Below are 20,946 nucleotides of genomic sequence, written 5' to 3'. Positions count from 1 at the left end.
TTTTGTTCACCTGTTCTGTTTTGGTTTGTTTTTTTCCCCAGTGACCTTCAGTGACTGCAAGGGAAACAACAAGCTACACTATGAGGTCTCAAGCCCATACTTCAAGGTGAACAATGATGGCAGCTTAGTTGCCCTGAAAAACATAACTGCGGTAGGCAAGACTCTGTTCATCCACGCCCGGACTCCCCATGCAGAAGACATGGCAGAACTTGTGATTGTCGGGGGGAAAGACATCCAGGGCTCCTTGCAGGTAACACAGCTGTTTGGGATAAACTGGGTCCACAGAGGAACGTTGGGGTCTGTATGTCTTATGTGGAAAATAGTTCTTTGGTTTATTATTGGCCAAGACTTCTTTGTTGTTGCAAAGGACAACAACCCAACTCAGAAAACTATTCGGGGGAGGAGGTGGTATGTGAGCATTTATCGGCTAACGAGGCAACTATTTCAGAGTAACTCTGCCTTCAGGCATGGCAGTGTACCAGTGCCCAGTTATGACATCAGCTTTGATCCTTACCCATTTGTGGTTCTGTTTCCCTTCTGTTGGCTTCACTGTTAGACAGTCACATCCTTCTCTGCCTTCCAATGTGGAGATCTCAGCAGCTCTACTTCATTTTCCCAGCCTGAAGTCCCCTGAGAAAGCGCCTCTTCCTGATAATGCCAACAAATGCTTGAAATCAAATCTTCTTGGCTCTCATTAGATCACATGTTCATCCTTGAACTAGTCACTGTGTCCATTGGGTAGCGATGCTCTAGTTGGCTCAGTCTGAGTCACGCGTCTCATCCTGAAGCCAGGGTGGAGTCAGCCCCACCTAAGACATATGGGCGGAGAGTGAAAGATAGGTAGTTACTCAAAGTAAATCAGCATGCTGTTGTCTGAGGGTGGGAAATGGTGCTTGGGCGGGCATGATCTAGTGCCCGTTCCTTTCAAGATGCACACATATGCTGATCCTTGTACTTGTGTACATGTTTACACACTTTAAGAATGCTACCAACTGCCCTTTAGACTTCCCGACTGTGTCATCCAGAGACTTTTTGCTACCGTGGACTCACCTACCCCTCCTTCATCAAGATTTTAAAGACTCTGGTTTCTTGATAGAAAGGAAAGGCGCACAGCAAGACCCAGACCAAACAATTACAATAATAATGGTGTGTTCCCAGCTGGGTGTGGCTAGCTTTTGCTCCTGCTTGATGGTCTGCTCTTACCCAATTTTTCAAAGCCTTGATTTTTGCTGCCTTTCTCCATCTGCCACACTCCCCATAACCTTGCTTTATCTGCGAATTTTTGTTCAGCGGTGGAGGGTGGGGGGTTGGTACGAACACCGATTCTACAGCTGGGGAGCAGAGACAGAGACTGTCTGTGTGATCTTGAAAGAATCATCAAACTCCTTTATCTGCAGACTGGAGGGGTGAAACATTCTGGGATGGCTAATAAGTGGCATGTGCATTGCCCCATTCTGTCACCATACTCATGGCAGATACGGCTAATTGTCCCCAGCTTGACCTGAGTATCTTTCCCAATACAGTGCTCTGGAGCTACTATCCATTGATCATTCAGAGATGTTTCCAGGGATGGAATATATTTGTCATCCCTAGACCGGACAGACTCCACAATTCCCCTTCATATCTGTGAATCTGTGAGTTAAGGGTAGATAGCAAGCTAAAGATGAATCCACAGTGTGCCACCGATATTTTCAAAGAAAACAGGATATTGATGAATATGTCCAGTGTGGCAACCCACTGGCACCACAGGAGCAAGCTTTTCTCTTACTTAACCATTTCACAGCATCTCACTAACTTGCGATATAAATGACTTGCTAAATATCTAAAGTAACAAAATTGCTGGGATGTGCAGCACAAAGTGCTTCTTAGGAACAAGTAAATGGCACAGAAACTCACATAAGGGGGTTTGCATGTGGGATGGGATGTATTTAGACAGACATTGTTCATCGTGATGAAAGGCTCCTCTTGAAATCCAGAAAAGACAGTGTCATCCTGCTTAGCTTAAAGCAGAACAGAGGGAATTCTGGGCACTTCCCAGGACAGCCTCCACCTTGATAGGCTCTGAGACCTGGGGTTCAGTACGAAGAGACTCAGTCTTGAAGAACTGGCCTCTTGAGTCCCAGAGAGACACCCTCCTGGAGGCCAGGCCCCTCAGAGCCGTTTCTCACTCGCCTTTGTCTGAGCCCATTGTCCACAAAGCCTGGCTGCCATCGGCAGCTTCTTATAAAGCCTGGTGGAGGCCGTGGCACCGTGCACTTTGCCGGACCCCAGCAGAACGGGGCATTCCCCTCCTGCCTCCAGTGATTTCATGAGGTTTGAAAATAGGCCTCGTGAAGCTGCCCAGATGTGTCTGTAATAAAAAGTCCAAAAAAATTAAAAAGAAAAAAAAAGATAGGAAAACAATATAGCTAGCCAAAGAATTCTTCCAAGGAGAACACCGGCCTTAAGAGATACTCATTCGGTATTTTGAGGCCCTCCTATGTGCAGCCGAGGGGCCAGCTGCTAGAGAGGGGAAGCCCTGAGCCCTCAGTCAGCCCCGCTCCTGGGCGGGGAGGGAAAACGATCGAGTATGTTGAAACAGCCCTAAGCAGGGCACCAAGGCCGACTGCTCTCCTGTGCCTTTTAGAGAGCAGATCGGGCAGTGGAAGCTGGGCTGGTAACAGAGCCAGCACGTTCGCGGCCCTCATGGGCCCCAAATGCTGACTCATTAAATCTCCCCCACCACCTATGAGGCATGTGCTACTGTGCTCTCTTTACAGATGGGGGAAACTGAGGACTTAGAGGTGAGTGAGAAATTATATTATTTAGTGGGACTCTCTCAAGGGTGTACATCTCAGTCTGTGCTTTGTGTCCGTTGTTTTTAACCCTCACAACCCTCCCCCGTGGGACTGCTGACTTCACCCCTTCCTCCAGATGGGAAAAGTTGGCCAAGATCCCCTAGCTTGAAATTGGCAGAAATGAGATTGAGATCTGGCCTCTCCGTACAAACATTCACTCTCTTTCTCACCCATGGGTCAAGAGATGAGGGCACGAGTCAGAGCAATACAGTAGCAATGGAAGAAACCAACAAATGGCAGGTGTGGTTTGAAGGAGGAAAGAGCTAGGATTTAGCATTTGGGTGACTCCAAGCTGTGCAGGCTAGGAGGATGGAGGTGGATTGGACCAGTCAGAAAAGGGGTGGTTGGGAAAGGCGCTTGCTTAGTCAGGCTTGGATGTTGAGTTGGTGGCTCATGGGGACATCTTGATAGAGATGACAGAAAATATGGGACTAGATCTTAGGGTAAACACTTAGGGGAAGAACAGTATAGTGATAAGGCTTTGGCTTTGGTGTTGAACTTAAGTGGGTTCAAATTTCTCCTCCACCACCTATGACCTGTGACTTTGGACAACCTACCCAACTCCCTAAACCTCAACATCCTTATCTATGAGACAGGGGTAAGAATAATCTGCATCACAGAATCATTCTGTTGGGCACAGCCCAGAACACCAGGTGACCCAGCCTAACAATGGTATCATATTGGAACCTCTAGAGAAAGAATAGCTACTGGGGGTTAAGTGATCTCACCGAGGCCAGGAAACAGAAGGCGGAGATTAAGGGAAGGAGGAGAAAGTGAAGCCAGAAAGCCTAAACCTGTGAAGTCTATTTGTTAATAGCTTAATTATAGACTCCCAAGCTGTCTCCGCATTTTGAGTGGGCTGCCCAGAAGCTAGGACCTCTCTATATGGACAGTGTAAGATCACCTTAGACTGGAGAGGGCAGAGGAGCAGCTTAGTCCCTCATGTTTTGACAGGGGAGGTAGGATTGGTATGGAAGGGCCAAGGCATACCATGCTTACAGGAGGGGTTTCTAGCCTGGGGAAGGTAATGATGAACTGCGCTCATGAAAGTATGTCTGCACAGACCGTAGCTTGTCCGCACTGAGTCTGCTATCCCTCACTGCCTGACAACAGTGAATGGGAAGACAGCCTAGTGCTCGCTTTTATTTGTTTATTTTTACTTTGGATAGGGGGCTCCAGCGGTTTACATGGGCAAGCTCCGTTTCATTCCTTATGCATCTTAGGTAGAGACGTCTTTACCCGCTGTGCAAATGGGACTCATCAACCTCAATTTCACGTCTAGCACTAAAAAAAATTTTTTTAAGCCACCTTTTTATTTATTTTTTTCTTTCTGACTTAAGAAGTTGTAGCTTCTGTGACTGTAGATTATAGCAAGGAATACTGACATCAATTACAGCACTGGAGGAAGTCAGGCTGGGAGGTAAGAACATCAGGGAGCTTGTAGAAATTTATTTTGAATTCCAGTTTGAGAACTAAAAGAGACTGTGCCCACCAGCTTCATCTTGAAATGTGGGCATTCACACTCTAAGCAGCTGTAAAATTTAGGTACCCATGACCTGGACAGCTGGGTCCTCAAGAACAGAGCAGGAGATGCACAATGCAACGGGAGGTAGGGGTGTGGGAGCCTGCAGGCTGCAGGCTTGGATCCAGTTCTCACACTGGGGCTGTGTCTTAAATGCAAATCTGATCACTTTACTCCTTGCTTAATGGGACCTTGCTAGCTCATCAGCCCACCTGGCCCCTAGGATAATATTCTGTCGCCTTCATAGGTGTCTGAAAGGGCCCTTCACTGTTGAGCCTGGCTGGTCTCTGCAGCCTTCCCTCCAGTCTGGTTCCTTTCATCTCTAAGTGGCTTGACCTGCTGAAATGCTTGACCTCCAAGAGCTTTCCCTGCTCCCTGTCCAAAGGAGGGTCTCCCTTGGTAGCAATGGTTCTGCTCCTTCGTGCCCTTCTTCTCAGTTTGTAAGTTATGCATTTATTTCAGGTGTTTAAAGTCTGGCTCCCTGATAAGACTATATAAGCTCCCTGGAGGCAGAAATATAGTGTTTCCTTCCTATTTCCTTCCTCCCTCCCTTCCTTTCTTCCTTCCTTACTTCATTCTTTTCCGATGTGTCCATGGCTGTATCCCTAGGACTCTGTACAGTGCCTGACATGCAGTTGGTATTCATTGACTGTCTTTTGAATAAACGCCTGAGTAGAATGCATGACACCTTCACACCACTCCCTGCACTGAACTCTGGGCTCCTCACTCCAATACCAAACCACTGTGGTTTCTTGAACAGGCCAAGCTATAGCCCCAGCTGGTGGCGGCCCCCTCGCTATGGCCCCACCGGCCCCATGGCCAGCACCAATTGACCTGGCTAGCTCCTTTGATACTTCTGGGCCCGCCAAGATTTCCCTTCCTTAGGGACACCTCTCTGACTGTTCCCCCCAGGTCATTAAGTGTTTTTTTCCTCCATGTTCCTCATAGAACCCCGCCTGGCTCCCCGATCACAGCACTAAATTTTAACTGCCTGATTGAATTCGTGCTACCTCCCATCTCCGTTCTGAACTCCTGAACTCAGGGACCATGATGCCTTGATTCCCAGTGCTGCACTTACCACCTCTGTTCCAGTTCCCTCACCTGTAAAATGGGTTCACAACAGAATCGACTTCATAGAGATGTCGTGAGGATTAAATGAGTGAATATATACAAAGCGTTTAGAGCAGTGGCCGGCACAGAGTGAGTGCCATGAATATGCCAGTTAGTCCTCATCGCTGTATCATCCAAGCCAGACTATAATAAATGCTCAGCAAAGGAGCCTGGCAAATCGAGACAACCCAGCCCTCCCTCCCCTGCCCATCATGACCAAATTCTATCTGGTCTACCACCTGTAGGGTATTGAGAATTCCACGTGAACTGAAATCATTACCATTTCACTCCTCAGGTGTCCACTGGGTGTGAAACACTGACTAATCTTCCAGGACTCTCAGTTTCTATGGGTCTGCTTAATAAACACCAAGAGACTCGGCAGTATTTAGAAGTTAATTATGAAGCATTTACGCTTGTTCACTAGAAGTCAATATGTGGTGTTCTTAGTAAAAGGAAACTGGTCTCTGAATGAAGTTGTTTTATTAAATGCAAAAAAAAATTTCCTCCCCCTTTTTTGCCATTTAAAACATTCCCCCCCTCCAAATAGAATGAATAGAGAAAGTTATGACAGACACTGAAAAAGATAAATGTAAGGCTTGCTTATCTTGGTGGATCACCATCACTGTAAACTCTTCATTTAAATGACATAAATTTGGCTCCTAATCCAATTTCAAGAACGAGGATGCAAATAGTTCCAGAAAGATAAAATAAAAGGAGCAATCAGAAGAAGGAACAACTTGGGAGGAAACAGTTGTTTTTGTTTCTAAAACATGCCATTGACTGCTCAGCTGCCGATGTTAATATGGCTGCTAAATCTGTATCTTGGCCCTGGTGAACCCCCTGTCTGGAGTCTCGGGTTCCATGTGTTGAGTACCTTGAGGGATTGTGGGTCTGGGGGCCCCAAAGCAGCAGCTGGGTAGCTACTGACCCTGCACATGTGCGTGTTCTGTGACATTTAGCTGAGCTGTGCATGATATGCACGGGGACCTGGAATCACCCCAAGTTGGGATCTAATCACACATTTAATACTTGCCATTCGGGTGGTACTGAAAAGTACCCTAACTCTTTTGAGGTACGGTTTTCTCATCTGTGAAGCAGTGGCTATCTGTATTCCCAGCCTTGTCTAGATGCCAGCATGGGGTATACAAAAAATTTTTTTTTACTATCCTGCCTATCCCAGTGCTAACAGAGGGTCTCAGTCACAGACTGGTGACAACTGAAGTATACAGTGAGTTGCTGTCACCTCGTATATTCCTTCACCATCTTTCCCGATCTCACACGTTCTAGACAAAAATATTTTTGCACATGTGTTACTGAGATGAACTCCGATTTTTATCACCTCTGAGCCAACCGTTTGAATCCTGTTTGCTTGGGCCATTATACCATCCAACCTCCCAGGCCCCTGTTATGCCGCACACAGGGAACTTGACTTCGTTTGTTCAAAGCATCCCTGAGAATGTGAGCCACCAGCTTATGGTAACTGCCTTGTTCTAAGATCTTATCACATAGACTGGGAGTGGCTTGGAGTCTGTCAACCTGGTCAGTGGTATCGATCTCGCTCTCAAGAAATATGTATTAAAACCATTGCAGTGGAGAACCACTCTGGGCACTTATAGTGGCCGTAAAGAAATGAGGAATTAAAGCTGCGGATGGGCTCCGATTTAACACGTGTGATAACTTCAGAACGCTGCGAAAGATCACTCTGCGTGGCAAAAACCTCCCCAGTTACTATTAGGGGAGTGTCCATTTAACTGTCACCCAAGTTAGGGAAAATATATAGTGTGAAAATTATGGTACAGATACAAGAATTGGGCCTAGAGTAAGGTATTAGGCTGTTACATTTTGACACATGCCTAAATTGTTCTGTTTATGATTCTTAGCTCCGGGATACTATTCAAATACAGATAAAAAGACATCCTTTGATTCATTAATTTAAGCATATAACAGATTGCTCTGTGGATCAGAACAAGAAAACTGTATACTGAAGATTAATTTTAATTGAAATGCTTGGGGAAAAATAACTGATCCCACAAAAAGTCTACATTACTAAAAACAGCCTCCTATTGGCTTGTGAAAACTCAGGATTTCATGTTGTGCGGCCGTGTGGTCCAACAGAAAAATCATGTGAGCCACACACGTAATTTTAAGTTTCCTTATAGTAACACATATATACACACGCCCAATATGTCCGTACAGGGTTAAATTTCATAAACATAGACTGTGTGTGTGCATGTGCTCACACGCACAAGTTTAACCCACATATATATAAATATAATATATATATATAACCCAATATATAATATATAATTTCTTTAAGATATTATCATGTCAACAAATAACCAATTTTTACGTTATTTATGAAATTTTTATATTTTCCTATTTATACTCAGTCTTTGGAATTCGGTGTACGTGTTCTAGTTACAGCACATCTTAACGTAGATTAGCTAGATTTTAAGTGTTTAATAGCCACAGGCGGCAAATGTCTTCCAGTGGGACAGGGCTTCATGTATTTTGAAAGGGGGAGGGAAAGAGTCCTCTGCTGAGTGCCTACCATATTTAGGGCATGGCCTTAGATGCTCTCACTCATACATCTGTTTCCCTGATCCTCATAACCAACCTGGGCCGTTGGTGATCTGGTTCCTTCCCTGCAGGTGTGGAAGGAGCCCGGGTGCAGACAGGTTGACTGCTTTAGCTAACGTCAGCATTTGCAGCAAGCGCCAGAACTGGGAGCTGGGCCTGGGCTTTCTGATTTTCTGTAGTCACGTCTATTTTGGTAATACTGACATTTACAGCAGAACTGGTGCTTTTCTATTCTCCTGTAAAGACGATGAAATGACATAGAAAAATTAAAAAGTGGTTAGAGCTGAGCAAACTCCTGAAGAAATTTTAGGTAGGTAGACAAGTCCTGTATTGTCATGACACTTTTTAAAAACTTTCCTCATGAATAGAATCTCTGGAGAAAGAAGCTTATGGAAACAGCACAAGGTTTCCCAAATGTTTAATGTCTCCTTGGCTGCAAGTTCCTGTTATTTGAGAATTTATCTCATTCACCTTCATGGTCCTAGAGTCTGGGGAAAATGCCTTACATTTATGTGTGTGTGTGTGTGTATATATATATATATATATACACACACACACACACACACATATATATGTATGTATATATATATACACACACACATATATATGTATGTATATATATATTAAAGATTTTATTCATTTATTTGACAGAGAGAGACACAGCGAGAGAGGGAACACAAGCAGGGAGGGAGAGGGAGAAGCAGAACTCCCTGTGGAACAGGGAGCCTGATGCGGGGCTCGATCCCAGGACCCTGGGATCATGACCTGAGCCAAAAGCAGATGCTTAACGACAGAGCCATCCAGTGCCCCACATTTGTATTTTTTTAATTATGATTTAAGACGTTGTTTTCATACGCATCCTATAGATGTGATCCTCACAACAGTGGCTTGAAGCAGATGGTGTTATTGGTGTTTTATGAGTCAGGAAACTGAGACTCTAAGAAGCCGGAGGGTAGGTCTGAGGTCCAAGAGCTGGTCAAGCAGCACCCTCAGTATTCCAATCTGCAGTGAATCCCTGCGTCCAGTGTTCTTTTTTTTTTTTTTTTTTTAAGATTTTATTTATTTATTTGAGAGAGAGCATGAGGGGGAGAGGGTCAGAGGGAGAAGCAGACTCTCTGCAGAGCAGGGAGCCCGATGCGGGACTCGATCCAGGGACTCCAGGATCATGACCTGAGCCGAAGGCAGTCGCTTAACCAACTGAGCCACCCAGGCGCCCTGGGTCCAGTGTTCTAACCACAGCTTGCTTTCCAATAGCTGCTGGGGCCTTTGCAAGTAAGAGCAATAGAGCATCATCAGAGACAGATTTTCACCTGGTATCTTGGATGGAATAAGATACTATGCTGGAATGCACATTTCTCTGGGCTCTCTAATATGCTTCTAACCCCCTATCTTTTCTTACTACCATAAATCAAGTATGAGTGTATTCTTAAGTGTAAATATTGGGGTGATCCTCTTTTCAAACCCTCCTCTTACCTGGCATGTGGAGATCCTTGGTCACCATGGCATTGTCAGCGTGGCTGCTCTCATCAGAGATGAAATGGCAGAGGAAAACTAAAAGTGAATAGAAATATTTTTTACAAGTGCAAAAGTGAGGGATGCCTGGGTGGCTCAGTCGGTTAAGTTTCTGCCTTTGGCTTAGGTCATGATCCCGGGGTCATGGTGCCCCATGTCGGGCTCCTTGCTCAGTGGGGAGTCTGCTTCTCCCTCTCTCTCTGCAGCCCCCCACTCATGCTCTCTCTCTCTCTCTCAAATAAATAAAATATTTAAAATAAATAAATAAATAAATAAATAAATAAATAAATAAATAAATAAATAATAAAAGTAAAAATGCAAAACCAAGTGAGAATCCTGAGGAAATCTTAGGTAGGTGGACAAGCCACATATTGTTATGATGCTTTTTAAAAACTTTCCTTGTGAATAGAACCTTTGGAAACAGAACCTAATAGATTTAAAGATTTCCAAATGTAAATGCCTTTAGGCCACTCTGTGAGAGTCTTGTTCTCATTTCTGATCAAAACAAACAAAAACTCCACACAGCTTTTGATACAGACATTGATAGTCTCCATTTAGTTCTTTGGTCTCAATACTCAAAATTTAGGTAGCAAAGAAACAGGGAGAAGATGACACACTATTCATTCCGTCCTTTTTCCCCAGCACTTGGGTCAGTCAGAGGATAGGGTCTTCACCCAAACTTTTAAGAAGCCTGAGCATTTGGAAAAAATATCAAAGTGTGTCAAGGGGTCACACAAATAGGAAGTATTTTCCACCTGTGCCCACAATCTAATCTCATCAGAGTTTGTCTTTATCCTGGATCCTGTAAACAGAAATAGAACCCCCAGTTCTCTCCCCCCTGGGGGTGCTACCACCACAACAACAAGAGTACCAATATCCTCCTGGAGTCCAGGCAGGGCCGGATATTTTCATTTGCTGACCTGCTTCTGTCTGTCTTAATAAGGCAAGAGATAGCAACAATCATAAAGCAAACATTATGTGTGTGTGGCCATCCAAGAATGATGACTTTTTTATTTAAAAAAAAAAATAGATTTTTGTTAACACCTGCTCTTCTTTCTCTATCATGCAAAAAAAAAAAAAAAAAAGATAAATTCTCAAAAAAAAAAGTACTTTAAGTAATACCCCATATACAGTCTCAGACTTTGACATATCTGTGGGCTCACACATAGGAGAGAAAATTCACGTACTGACAAAGATGGCATCTTAACGCTCTTGGCAAGTCTCAGTCTCCAGACTGGTGAATATGGCCAGTTGGGGAGCCTTTAAACAAAGAAAGAGAGAAAGAGCTTCCCTACAGAATGGAGTAAGACAAACATTCCAGGGCTGCCCAAGGCCAAAAGGGCTTAAAAAATTTGAGACCATCATTCAAGCAAATTCTAAAATACCCTCCATGAATGAGAGGCAGCCTTCATTTGGACTGAGCTTACTGCTCTGACCCCATTGACCCCAGTGATTTCCCTCTAGCCTTCTTATAATTCAGAAGGGGCAACGTGGGATCTTCCCTTCTGTTCATTGTCTCCTCCACCAGTAAGAGGGAACTGGCCCTGAGATCCAAGAGGGGGTTCTTCCTTCCCCTGATGTCTACACAGTTTCTCCTGCCTCCCAGCTCTTTATGGAAATCAGATAGTCCCTCCAATTTTCCATCTTTTTGCAGCAAATCCTTTTGACAAAAGGTGTGCATTGTCAACCAACCCCCCAATATGTCAGGAAAATTGGGCTTCTGTTGACAGCAACTTTTTACAACTCCTTTCCTTTGAAGTTACAAAGCTATAAACAGTGGTAGTTCTCCAAGAGACCCATGGAATGGTGTGAATAACCTAACCAGGCTTTTTCTGAAGACTGCCCCCTGCCCAGCGCTCTCACCAGATGTCTGACTGCCACTATTTTTTTTGTTCAAGCTGGTGCTAGGAGATTTAAGACAGCAAATCAGGATGCATTGTTTTCTTCCTTTCACTGTCCATTCTCACAAATCCCAGTTAACACACATAATTGAGGGTCGACTGCTTTTTTATTCCAAGTTTCTTATTCAATTTGGAGCTTGTTAGCAAAGCCTAAGCCCTAAGAGCATGACCATCATTCTTTTTGCCTTGTTTTCTTATGATTTCCTCTTTCATTCAGACCTTTGGGTAACATTTTCTCTAAAGAAGCAAAAAAGAAAGTTACGAAAGAAGATCCAGAAACTGAATCAAAGAAAAATCAATGAAAATAATAATAATAGTAATTATTAGTAATAATAGTATTTAATTATTATTATTACCCCCCATTTTTTTTTCAAATTCTGTATAAGTCTTACTATTTTGGTGTTGGTTTATAAGGTAAAATAAAATTGTATTCTCCATAAGGATAGAAGCTCTAACTGACTTGCCCAATGCTATGAATCTAGCACTTACCATAATACCTGGCACTGAATACACTCTTATTGAATGAGTAAAAAATGCCAGAAATGGAATGGATATTGATGTTAATAATGCTGATCATAGCCAGTGTTTACATAGCTCTAACTTGGTGCCAGGCACCACTCTCAGTGCATTTCTTAAGTCATTTAATCTTTACAGAAACTCTATGAAATAGATACTATTATCTTCATTTTACAGATGAATAAAGTAAGACTTGGAAAAGACCTTGACTTGCCCATAGTCTTACAACTAGAATATTTTGGGGCCATGCTTTGTGCTCAGACTATTCAAAAAAGCATTTAATGGGCGCCTGGGTGGCTCAGTTGGTTGAGTGACTGCCTTCGGCTCAGGTCATGATCCTGGAGTCCCTGGATCGAGTCCCACATCGGGCTCCCTGCTCGGCAGGGAGTCTGCTTCTCCCTCTGACCCTCCCCCCTCTCATGTGCTCTTTCTCTCTCATTCTCTCTCTCAAATAAATAAATAAAATCTTTAAAAAAAAAAACAAAAAAAAACAAAAAAAACAAAAAAAAGCATTTAACAAAACATCTTACGCCTTTTTTGTCAAGTTATAGAAATATGAACTGAATATTATTACCAAATATTAGTAAAGTAAATTCAGATTGGTTGAAGAGCTGCAACCAAAAGTTCTAAAAAATAATCCAGTCAGCCAAGAGAATGGTTTCTGTGCATGCAGTCAATGGCCCTAGCTGATTGAGTTCATCCCCTGTGATGGAAATAAATGAAGACATGTGTTTTAGTTTGTAAATCTCACAGCTCTGGGATCCCAACTGGATGATAGATGCAAGATTCAAAAACAACTCAAGTATCTGTAAGGATGGGCTGAAATTAGTAAGGCAATATCAATAGGTACAGATGTGAAGCCCCACTAATAGGCAAACAGATTTCTGGAAGACAGGATAGGCGTGAGGTGGAAAGGACTTGGTTGATGAGGCATTCACTCTTATGGAGCCAAAGCAACTCCCTCTCTGCAGATTCCTACCTTTATTGCTACTCTGCAATTATTCACCTTTAATTTATTGCTCATCACCTTGAGCACAACTCCAAGATTTTCTGATTTGTCTTAAGCAATAAGCCCTACCCCACTGCCTACAATTTCCTGCAGCTGGCCTTGCCTTTCTCTCTATATCAGGTTTCTACCCTCCAACCTGAGCTTTCCCTATCCTTCTTCCATCTCTACCTACTGCCTTCCCTCACAGAGGGAGACAGACTTTCCCTCTTTTTGACACATCCCTTCACTTGTGCTCTTGAAGTCGCTCCTTTGTGCTTCTATTTTCATCACATGCTGCCTTTTCTCTGCTATCCTATCCATTGTTTCCTCCTCTCTGAATCCTCCCCATCTTCAAACATTCTCAAATCTCCCCAGACTGGACAAATTTCCCCCAAGCCATTGCACCTCTTATCACTGCCCCGCCCTTCACCAGTCTTCTTCAAAGCATAGTCTTCACTCAACTTCTCTACTTCATCGCAAGTTCACACCTCTGTGCTCCAGAATGGGGCTCCTACCCTCAACATTTTGGGGAAATTGTTCTCTCTGGAAGGTTGGAGAAACTGAGCAGCAGATTTCCTGAAACTTCTTCTTAGTCCTAAGCCACTTGAATTCTCTGAAGCATTTGGCACCTTATTTTTTATTTTTTAAAAGTTTTATTTTATTGAAGTGAAATTCATTTAACACAAAATTAACCATTTTAAGTGAACATATTAATGACATATAATAATTCATGGTGTTGTGCAACCAGCACCTCCATCTACCTCCAAAATACTTAATCATTCCTCAAAAAAACTCTTACTCATTAAGTACTTGATCCTCACACCTACCACCCTCCTGCAGTCCCTGCGACTGCTAATCTGCATTTTGTTTCTGAGAATTTGCCTGTTCTGGCTATTTCACATAAATGGAATCATACAATTGATGACTGGCTTCTTCCACTTAGCATAGTATCTTCAAGCTTCATCCACATTGTAGCTTTGTCAGGGCTTCACTGGTTTTCTTTATGGCTGAGTAATATTACTTTGTTCATAAGTTGTTTATCCATTCATCCGCTGATGGCCATTTGGGCCGTTTCTACCTTTTGGCTGTTGTGAATATTGCTGCTCTGAACATTCATGCGCAGTGTTTGTTGAAGTACTGGTTTTCCATCCTTTTATATTTATACCTAGGAGTGGTTGCTGGGCCATATGGTAGTTCTTTGTTTAACTTTTTGAGGAACCACCAAACTGTTTTCCACAGCAGCCGGGCCATTTTACATTCCCACCACAGCATTTGATGATTTTGAAATGCTCTCTCCTTTGCCTTCAAAGACACTATACTATCCTTGTTCTCCCACTGCTTCTATGTATGGCAACCCCCTTATATTTTCCTCCTCTATCTCCTCTTCTTTCTCTTCCTGCCATGAGAGGTATCCATTAGTTTTCTATTTCAATTGTCCTCTGCTGTTTTCTATCACTCTCAACAACCTCATGCAACTTAGTGGCTTTAAATATCCCCTCTTTAGGATGTCTACAAATTTATGGCTCCGTTTCTGACCTTGAGTTCTTCATACCCACCTGCTACAAGGCATCTCCACCTGTATATTTTACTTGCCTCTCAAGATGTGTGTGTATGTGTGTGTGTGCAAACACTTGCTGTTATAAACCTCTAAACCTCACCTTCCTGGATGCTCTACTTCTTGCAATGCCATCCCTGTCTTCCCAGGCACCCAAGCTCACAGCCTTAAGTTTGTCTTTGATGTCCCATCACCTTGAGAGGGCAGTGGCACTTCTCATTCTTTCTCTTTTCCAGGTGTTTTTTTTTTTTTTTTTAAGATTTTATTTATTTATTTGAAAGAGAGAGGGAGGGAGAGCACACGAGCAGGGGGAGGGGCAGAGGGAGAAGCAGACTCTCCACTGAGCAGGGAGCACAAAACGGGGCTCGATCCCAGGACCCTGGGATCATGACCTGAGCTGAAGGCAGACACTTAACCGACTGAGCCACTCAGGTGCCCCTTCCAGGTGGTTTTTACCCCTATACTCTTCTGCACGGTGATAGCCACAACTGGTTTAGGCATCATATCCTTTTATCTGGCCTTTGACAGGGCATTATGAATGGCATCTCTATTAAGTCTGACTTTCTCTCTTCCCTTGTGACCCAACCCACATGCCTGTTACTGCTGATCTGTTTTCCCCACCAAGAGCTGGGAACATATCATGCCCCTTTCAAAGGCTATCAGGGACTTCTCATACCTACTGAGCAGCATTCAAATTGACCCCAAACTGGCTTTGTTATTCTCACCCATCACTGTTCCCCATCAAACCTGTGAACCTCCAACCAAAGTAAGCTGCTTATCCTCTATGTTCGCTTAAATAATATGGTCTTGGGGCACCTGGGTGGCTCAGTCAGTTAAGCATCCAACTCTTGGTTTCAGCTTAGGTCATGATCTCAGGGTCATGGGATCGAGCCCAGTGTCGGGCTCCATGCTCAGCTTGGGATTCTCTTTTCCCCTCTTCCCTTCCCCCAACTCGCAGTCTTTCTCTCTCTTTAAAATAAATAAAATAAATAAAATTTAAAAAAAAATAGTATGGTCTCTTCCACACCTATCTTTCAGGAGGTGTAAATAGTTACCATAGGCTTACTAATGAGAACCAGATTAGGATTTGTGATATTAGGGGAACCATTGACTTATTATTTAATAATGTCTATTTTAGCCAAACAAATGCTAAATGCCAATAGATGAACTAGTTGCTATGGATTTCTTTTTTTGATATTTGTAATTAATCATGGTAAAAATAATGTTACAGAAACATGACATGCTTACAAGTCTTATAGGTTACGTAATTGACAAAGATGGGCTGTGGGGGGGCTCCATAATCTGGATCTCATTAAAATGCTCAGGACCCTTTACAAATGTGCTAGGGTTGCCACTTAAAGTGAGATGTCTCAGGAGATCTCTACTTATTGACCACAACAACCAGATGTGAGCCTTAATATACCTACCATCAACATAGGTGTAGGTTGACCTTACAGTACCTAGCATATTATTTATTATCTCATTAAGAATGAAGTATTCAAGTTTCTGAGGGAGACTAAAACCCCAAATTGGGTTGTTTCTCCTGAGGGATACAGCTCTAACGCTTCTTTCTTTCTTTGATTTATTTAGACTATGGCTTCTTTGGTCAACCATTTAGGGGGTTTTTGTGTATGTGTGTGTGTGTGTGTGTGTTCTTGTTTATGTTTTGTTGTTGTTGTTGTTAACTCTGTCCTTGTGATGCTAATGCACTCCTGTCATGTGGAAATGAGAATAATTCAGATATTGTAAGAGAAGGAAAATGGTTAGATAAATTAAAAGCATGAATAATTTATGGAGAAATAATTCAAGCAGCTAACTATATTGTGCATTTTCTGCTTAGTTCGTGAATGATCCATATGCCAAGTCCACACGAGTTAATGTTTATTTCTAGAAACCTTTACCAAAATGAGCAAGTAGTAAATGCCTCATTATCCTTTCAGAGTGCCTAATGATACATTATTTTCTGTTATAAAACCTCAAGGTTTCTGAATGCATTGTTATAAATTCAAACTGTCAACATTTCTTTGGCAAGAAAAAGCACAGCATCCTATAGAAATAAGATGTAAGATTAACAAGTCAGGTTCATATATTTTCATCTCTTCCTGAATTCTGCCACACATGGCAGAAAACCACAATCCATATTTTTTATAGAAAATATGCTATGAAGACCCATAAAACATCTAAGAACATTAAGAAAAGCAAGGACGGAACTTTCAGAAATAAAACTTTAAATAAGAACAATGGAAAAGACAGATCATTAGCAATTATTAATAAAATAGACATTTTATAAAAGAGTATTTGAGGAAGTAAATGGGTTGTATATGTTGGGCCAAAGTCTAAAAATATCCTGATTTTTCTTTCCACATAAGAAACCTAATGGAAAAATGTCAAAAAGTGAAACATTTAGTACCTAAGACACTGGAGTCAAATTTTCTGGGTTTAACTCCCAGCTCTGGAATTCATCCGCCTTGTGATTTGTGCCAAATTCTTTTTTTTACCTTTTTAAGACTTAACTTTTTTCTGTCTGTGAAAAGAGAATAAAAATCGAACTTACCTCCTAGGGTTAATATGAGAATAGAATGAGATCATACATGCGAAGTTCTTAGAGCAGTGCCTGGAGCATAGTAGGTACGAATACTAGTATCTAGTAAAGAGAGGGTGACCACAGATTACGTGCTAACAGGGTGCATGTAGGGACATGCCCAGGGTAGGGAGTTCTGGCTTTACCTGTAACTTACTACGGGAGCTGAGTGGGTGTCATCAGCTTACTATGGGACTCAACAGGGGTCACAAGGTCCCAGTGTTCCTTCCTCTACCTTTTTGCTTCTCTGTGTATCCTCATTTTTAGCCTCTCTCTTATGTGTCAGAAGACAGACTCATATTAGGGCAATGCAAACGGGATCTGTCCAGATGAGGACCCAGGAATATAAAATGATAAATACTCCAATGAAAAGCAAATATTATTAGACTACATCTTAAAACAACAGCTATATATTGCTTAAATTAGATATAGCTTAATGTAAGGATACAGAAAAATAAAAAGTAAGGAATTTAAATAAATTTACCACTTAAATGTTAACTATGCAGTTATCAGGGGAAATAGATGTTAAAGAAAGATTACTACAGATAAAAAGGAATTATTTCACAATTATAAAACCATACAACTGGAAAATATAACAATCCTAAATTTGGAGGCAGCCAATCACAAATATAAAACAAAACTAATATATAAAGCAGAACTAATGGTAGAAATAGAAAAACTCATAATCATAGCTAGAAGGGTTTTTTTTTTTTTTATAGCCAGAAGTTTTAACACATCTCTTAGTAGCCGATAGAACAGTCTAAATGTAAATAAGGATCATGAAAATTTAACAGCATGAGTAGAACACTGTACCTAAAAACTTCAGAATATACTTATTTTTAAAGGACACATAAAATAGTTACAAATATATCATACACTGGTCATAAAGTACCTCTCAACAAACATCAAAAAGTAGAAATCATACAGAATATGTGTTCTGACCATTACGGATTTAAACCAGAAATCAATGAATAACAAAAAGAAAATCAGAGGATCCCCACATGTCTGGAAACTAAGTAATATACTTTGAAATAGTCCATGGGCAGCTTTTCAGAAAGCTGAAAAAGAATGATCTAAATCAAAGAGGAATGGTAAATTTACCTCTAAGAAAATAGAAGGAAGGAAATAATAAACATATAAATAACATGGAAAAAAGATAAGGGGCACCTGGGTGGCTCAGTCAGTTAAGTGTCTGACTCATCATTTCGGCTCAGGTTGTGATCTCAGGGTCCTGGGATTGAGCCCTGCCTGGGGCTCCCTGTTCAGTGGGGAGTCTGCTTGGGATTCTCTCCCTCTGCCCTTCCCCCCTTGCTTGTGTGCTCTCTCTCTCTCTCTCAAATAAATAAATAAATCTATTTTAAAAAAGAAAATAGATATAAATAGGAAAGCATGCAACAAAGCTCCAAATTGGTTCTTTGAAATGTCCATGCACTGAGAAGCCCTCAGGAAGGATAACCAAGAAAGAGAAAACAGGCACAATTTTACCAATCAAAGGCATGTAAAAGGAGATATATCACTAGGGATTCTTCAAATATCAAAAAGAGAAGAAAAGGGTCACTGTGAATACATTTGTGAAAATCAATTTGGAAATTAAACAGAACCGACACATTCTCTCAAAAAATAAAAACTAAGCTTACCAAACACACAAGAAGAAAAAGAGAAATCTCCGTAGTTTTGTATGTAGTAAATGACATCTCTGGCACCTCCAAGAGCTCCGGGCCAGGTGACTTCATCGTGGATTCTGCCAGACACTTAAGGAGGAAACTAAACTAGTCTCATAAAAATCATCTAGAAGCTAGAAAAGGTGAAACCTTTTTCCGCTTCTCTTTTAAGGGTGGTATAACCTTCACCACAATAGCTGATATGGACTTTAAAAGGAAATAAAAATTATAAGCCACTTATCTTATGTATGTAAATAAGATGATGAATACATTGGACTTCACTAAAAGTAGAAAATCATGCTCATCAAAATACACCATTGAGCAAGTGGAAAGGCTACAGAGTGGGAAAAATATTTGTGATATGTGTGTCTATTATAGGGCATTTATCCAGTATGCATTAACAACACCTACAAAGCACTAACAAAAGGGCAGATAACCCAATTAAAAGTGGGTAATGAATTTTAACAGGTTTGTACAAAACAGGATGTCCAAATGACCACTAAACATAGAAAAAGGGTTGTTGTTTTTTTTTTTTTTAAAGATTTTATTTATTTGACAGAGCACAAGCAGAGGGGGAGAGAGAGGGAGAAGCAGGCTCCCTGCTGAGCAAGGAGCCCAATGTGGGACTCGATCCCAGGACCCTGGGATCATGACCCAAGCTGAAGGAAGCCACTTAACCGACTGAGCCACCCAAGCATCCCAGAAAAACGGTTTTTTAAAGTCATTAGTTGGGGCGCCTGGGTGGCTCAGTTGGTTGGGCGGCTGCCTTCGGCTCAGGTCATGATCCTGGAGTCCCTGGATCGAGTCCCGCATCGGGCTCCCTGCTCGGCAGGGAGCCTGCTTCTCCCTCTGAACCTCCCCCCTCTCATGTGCTCTCTGTCTCTCTCATTCTCTCTGTCTCAAAAAAAAAAATAAAATAAAATAATAAAATCATTAGTCATCAGGGAAATGCAAAGTTAAAAACTGCAGAGATTATACAGAAATGCTATTACAGACACACACCAAAATGGCTTAGAAACAAAACAACTAACAAAACCAAGTGTTGGCAAGGACATGCAGCAACTGAAACCCTCACACCCTGCAAACAGAGTGTCCTTTGACCTTGAAATTTGACTTCTGTGGCCACCTGGAAGCATTATATACATACGTACACCAAAAGACACTTACAAGATGTTCACAACACTATTCATAATAGCCCAAACTAGAAACACCCCAGAAGCCCATCAAGAGACAAATGGATAAATTTTGATATGTATATGGGCATTATGTGGCAATGAAAAAAAAAAAGAAGCCCTACTATTACGCTCAAGAACCTCATAGATGTAACACTGCATGACCAGGAGGCAGATGTGATGGAGACAAACAGCTGTGGGCAGAACTATCCTCTGGTGGTCAAAATCAGAACAGTGGTTGCCTTTGTAAGGGTGAGGACTAAAAGGGGGCATCAGGACGTTTCTGGGGCAATGATAGTGTTTATATGTTCATCTCCATGGTGACTATATAGGTTATATTCACTACAAAAAGAATTCATCAAACTGTACACTTATATTTTTGCAGTTTCATAAATGAATGATGCATATTATAGTATACTTTAAAAGTTTGAAAACAAGTACAAGAAAAGTGGCATTTGGATGCCTCTTCCTTTTGGTGAGCTAGCAAATATTTCTTCTTGTCACTCTTCAGTGTAAGGAGACTGGGTAGCCACCCTTGAAGCTGGAGCCTGACTCCTCAGTCTGATACACAAACCCCTTTAAAACCAGGTGTTATAGGGGCACCTGGGTGGCTCAGATGGTTAATTGTCTGCCTTCGGCTCAGGTCATGATCCTGGGGTCCTGGGATCGAGCCCCACATCAGGCTCCTGGCTCAGCGGGGAGGCTGCTTCTCCCTCTCCCTCTGCCTCTCCCCCTGCTCATGCTCTCTCTCTCTGTGTATCTCTGTGCCTCAAATGAATAAATAAAATCTTAAAAAATAAATAAATAAAACCAGGTGTTATATCCATTCTAGACCATTCCTTGTGGTCCGCTCCATCTTCCTTCTTCCTGAGAACTGGCAGTGCTCACTTTAAACCTCAGGAGAGAAAATTCCCTCCTGCTCCAGAAGTGGTGAAGGGCAGGCGTTGAGACCAGAGTGTGAGTTGAGCATACCTGTATTTTTTTGATACCATTAAGAGAGAAATATGTTGG

At 42.1% G+C, this 20,946-nt stretch overlaps 1 protein-coding gene across 5 annotated transcripts in view; it reads left to right on the top strand.

Annotated features, from left to right (window-relative positions):
• The window catches only part of CDH13 (cadherin 13), a 1,446,671-nt gene that overhangs the window by 787,341 nt on the left and 638,384 nt on the right, over positions 1 to 20,946 (top strand). For all 5 annotated transcript variants that reach the window (XM_064580856.1, XM_064580854.1, XM_064580855.1 and 2 more), the window contains one exon: positions 42 to 250. In XM_064580856.1, coding sequence (XP_064436926.1) covers positions 42 to 250 — 209 coding nt within the window. The remainder of the gene's footprint in view (positions 1 to 41; positions 251 to 20,946) is intronic.

Source organism: Mirounga angustirostris, unplaced genomic scaffold (assembly GCF_029215605.1).
Source record: "Mirounga angustirostris isolate CCGP_5_RB_7025 unplaced genomic scaffold, mMirAng1.0.hap1 SCAF_16, whole genome shotgun sequence".
Classification (NCBI taxonomy): Eukaryota; Metazoa; Chordata; class Mammalia; order Carnivora; family Phocidae; genus Mirounga; species Mirounga angustirostris.
This window is presented reverse-complemented; position numbering and strand designations above follow the sequence as displayed.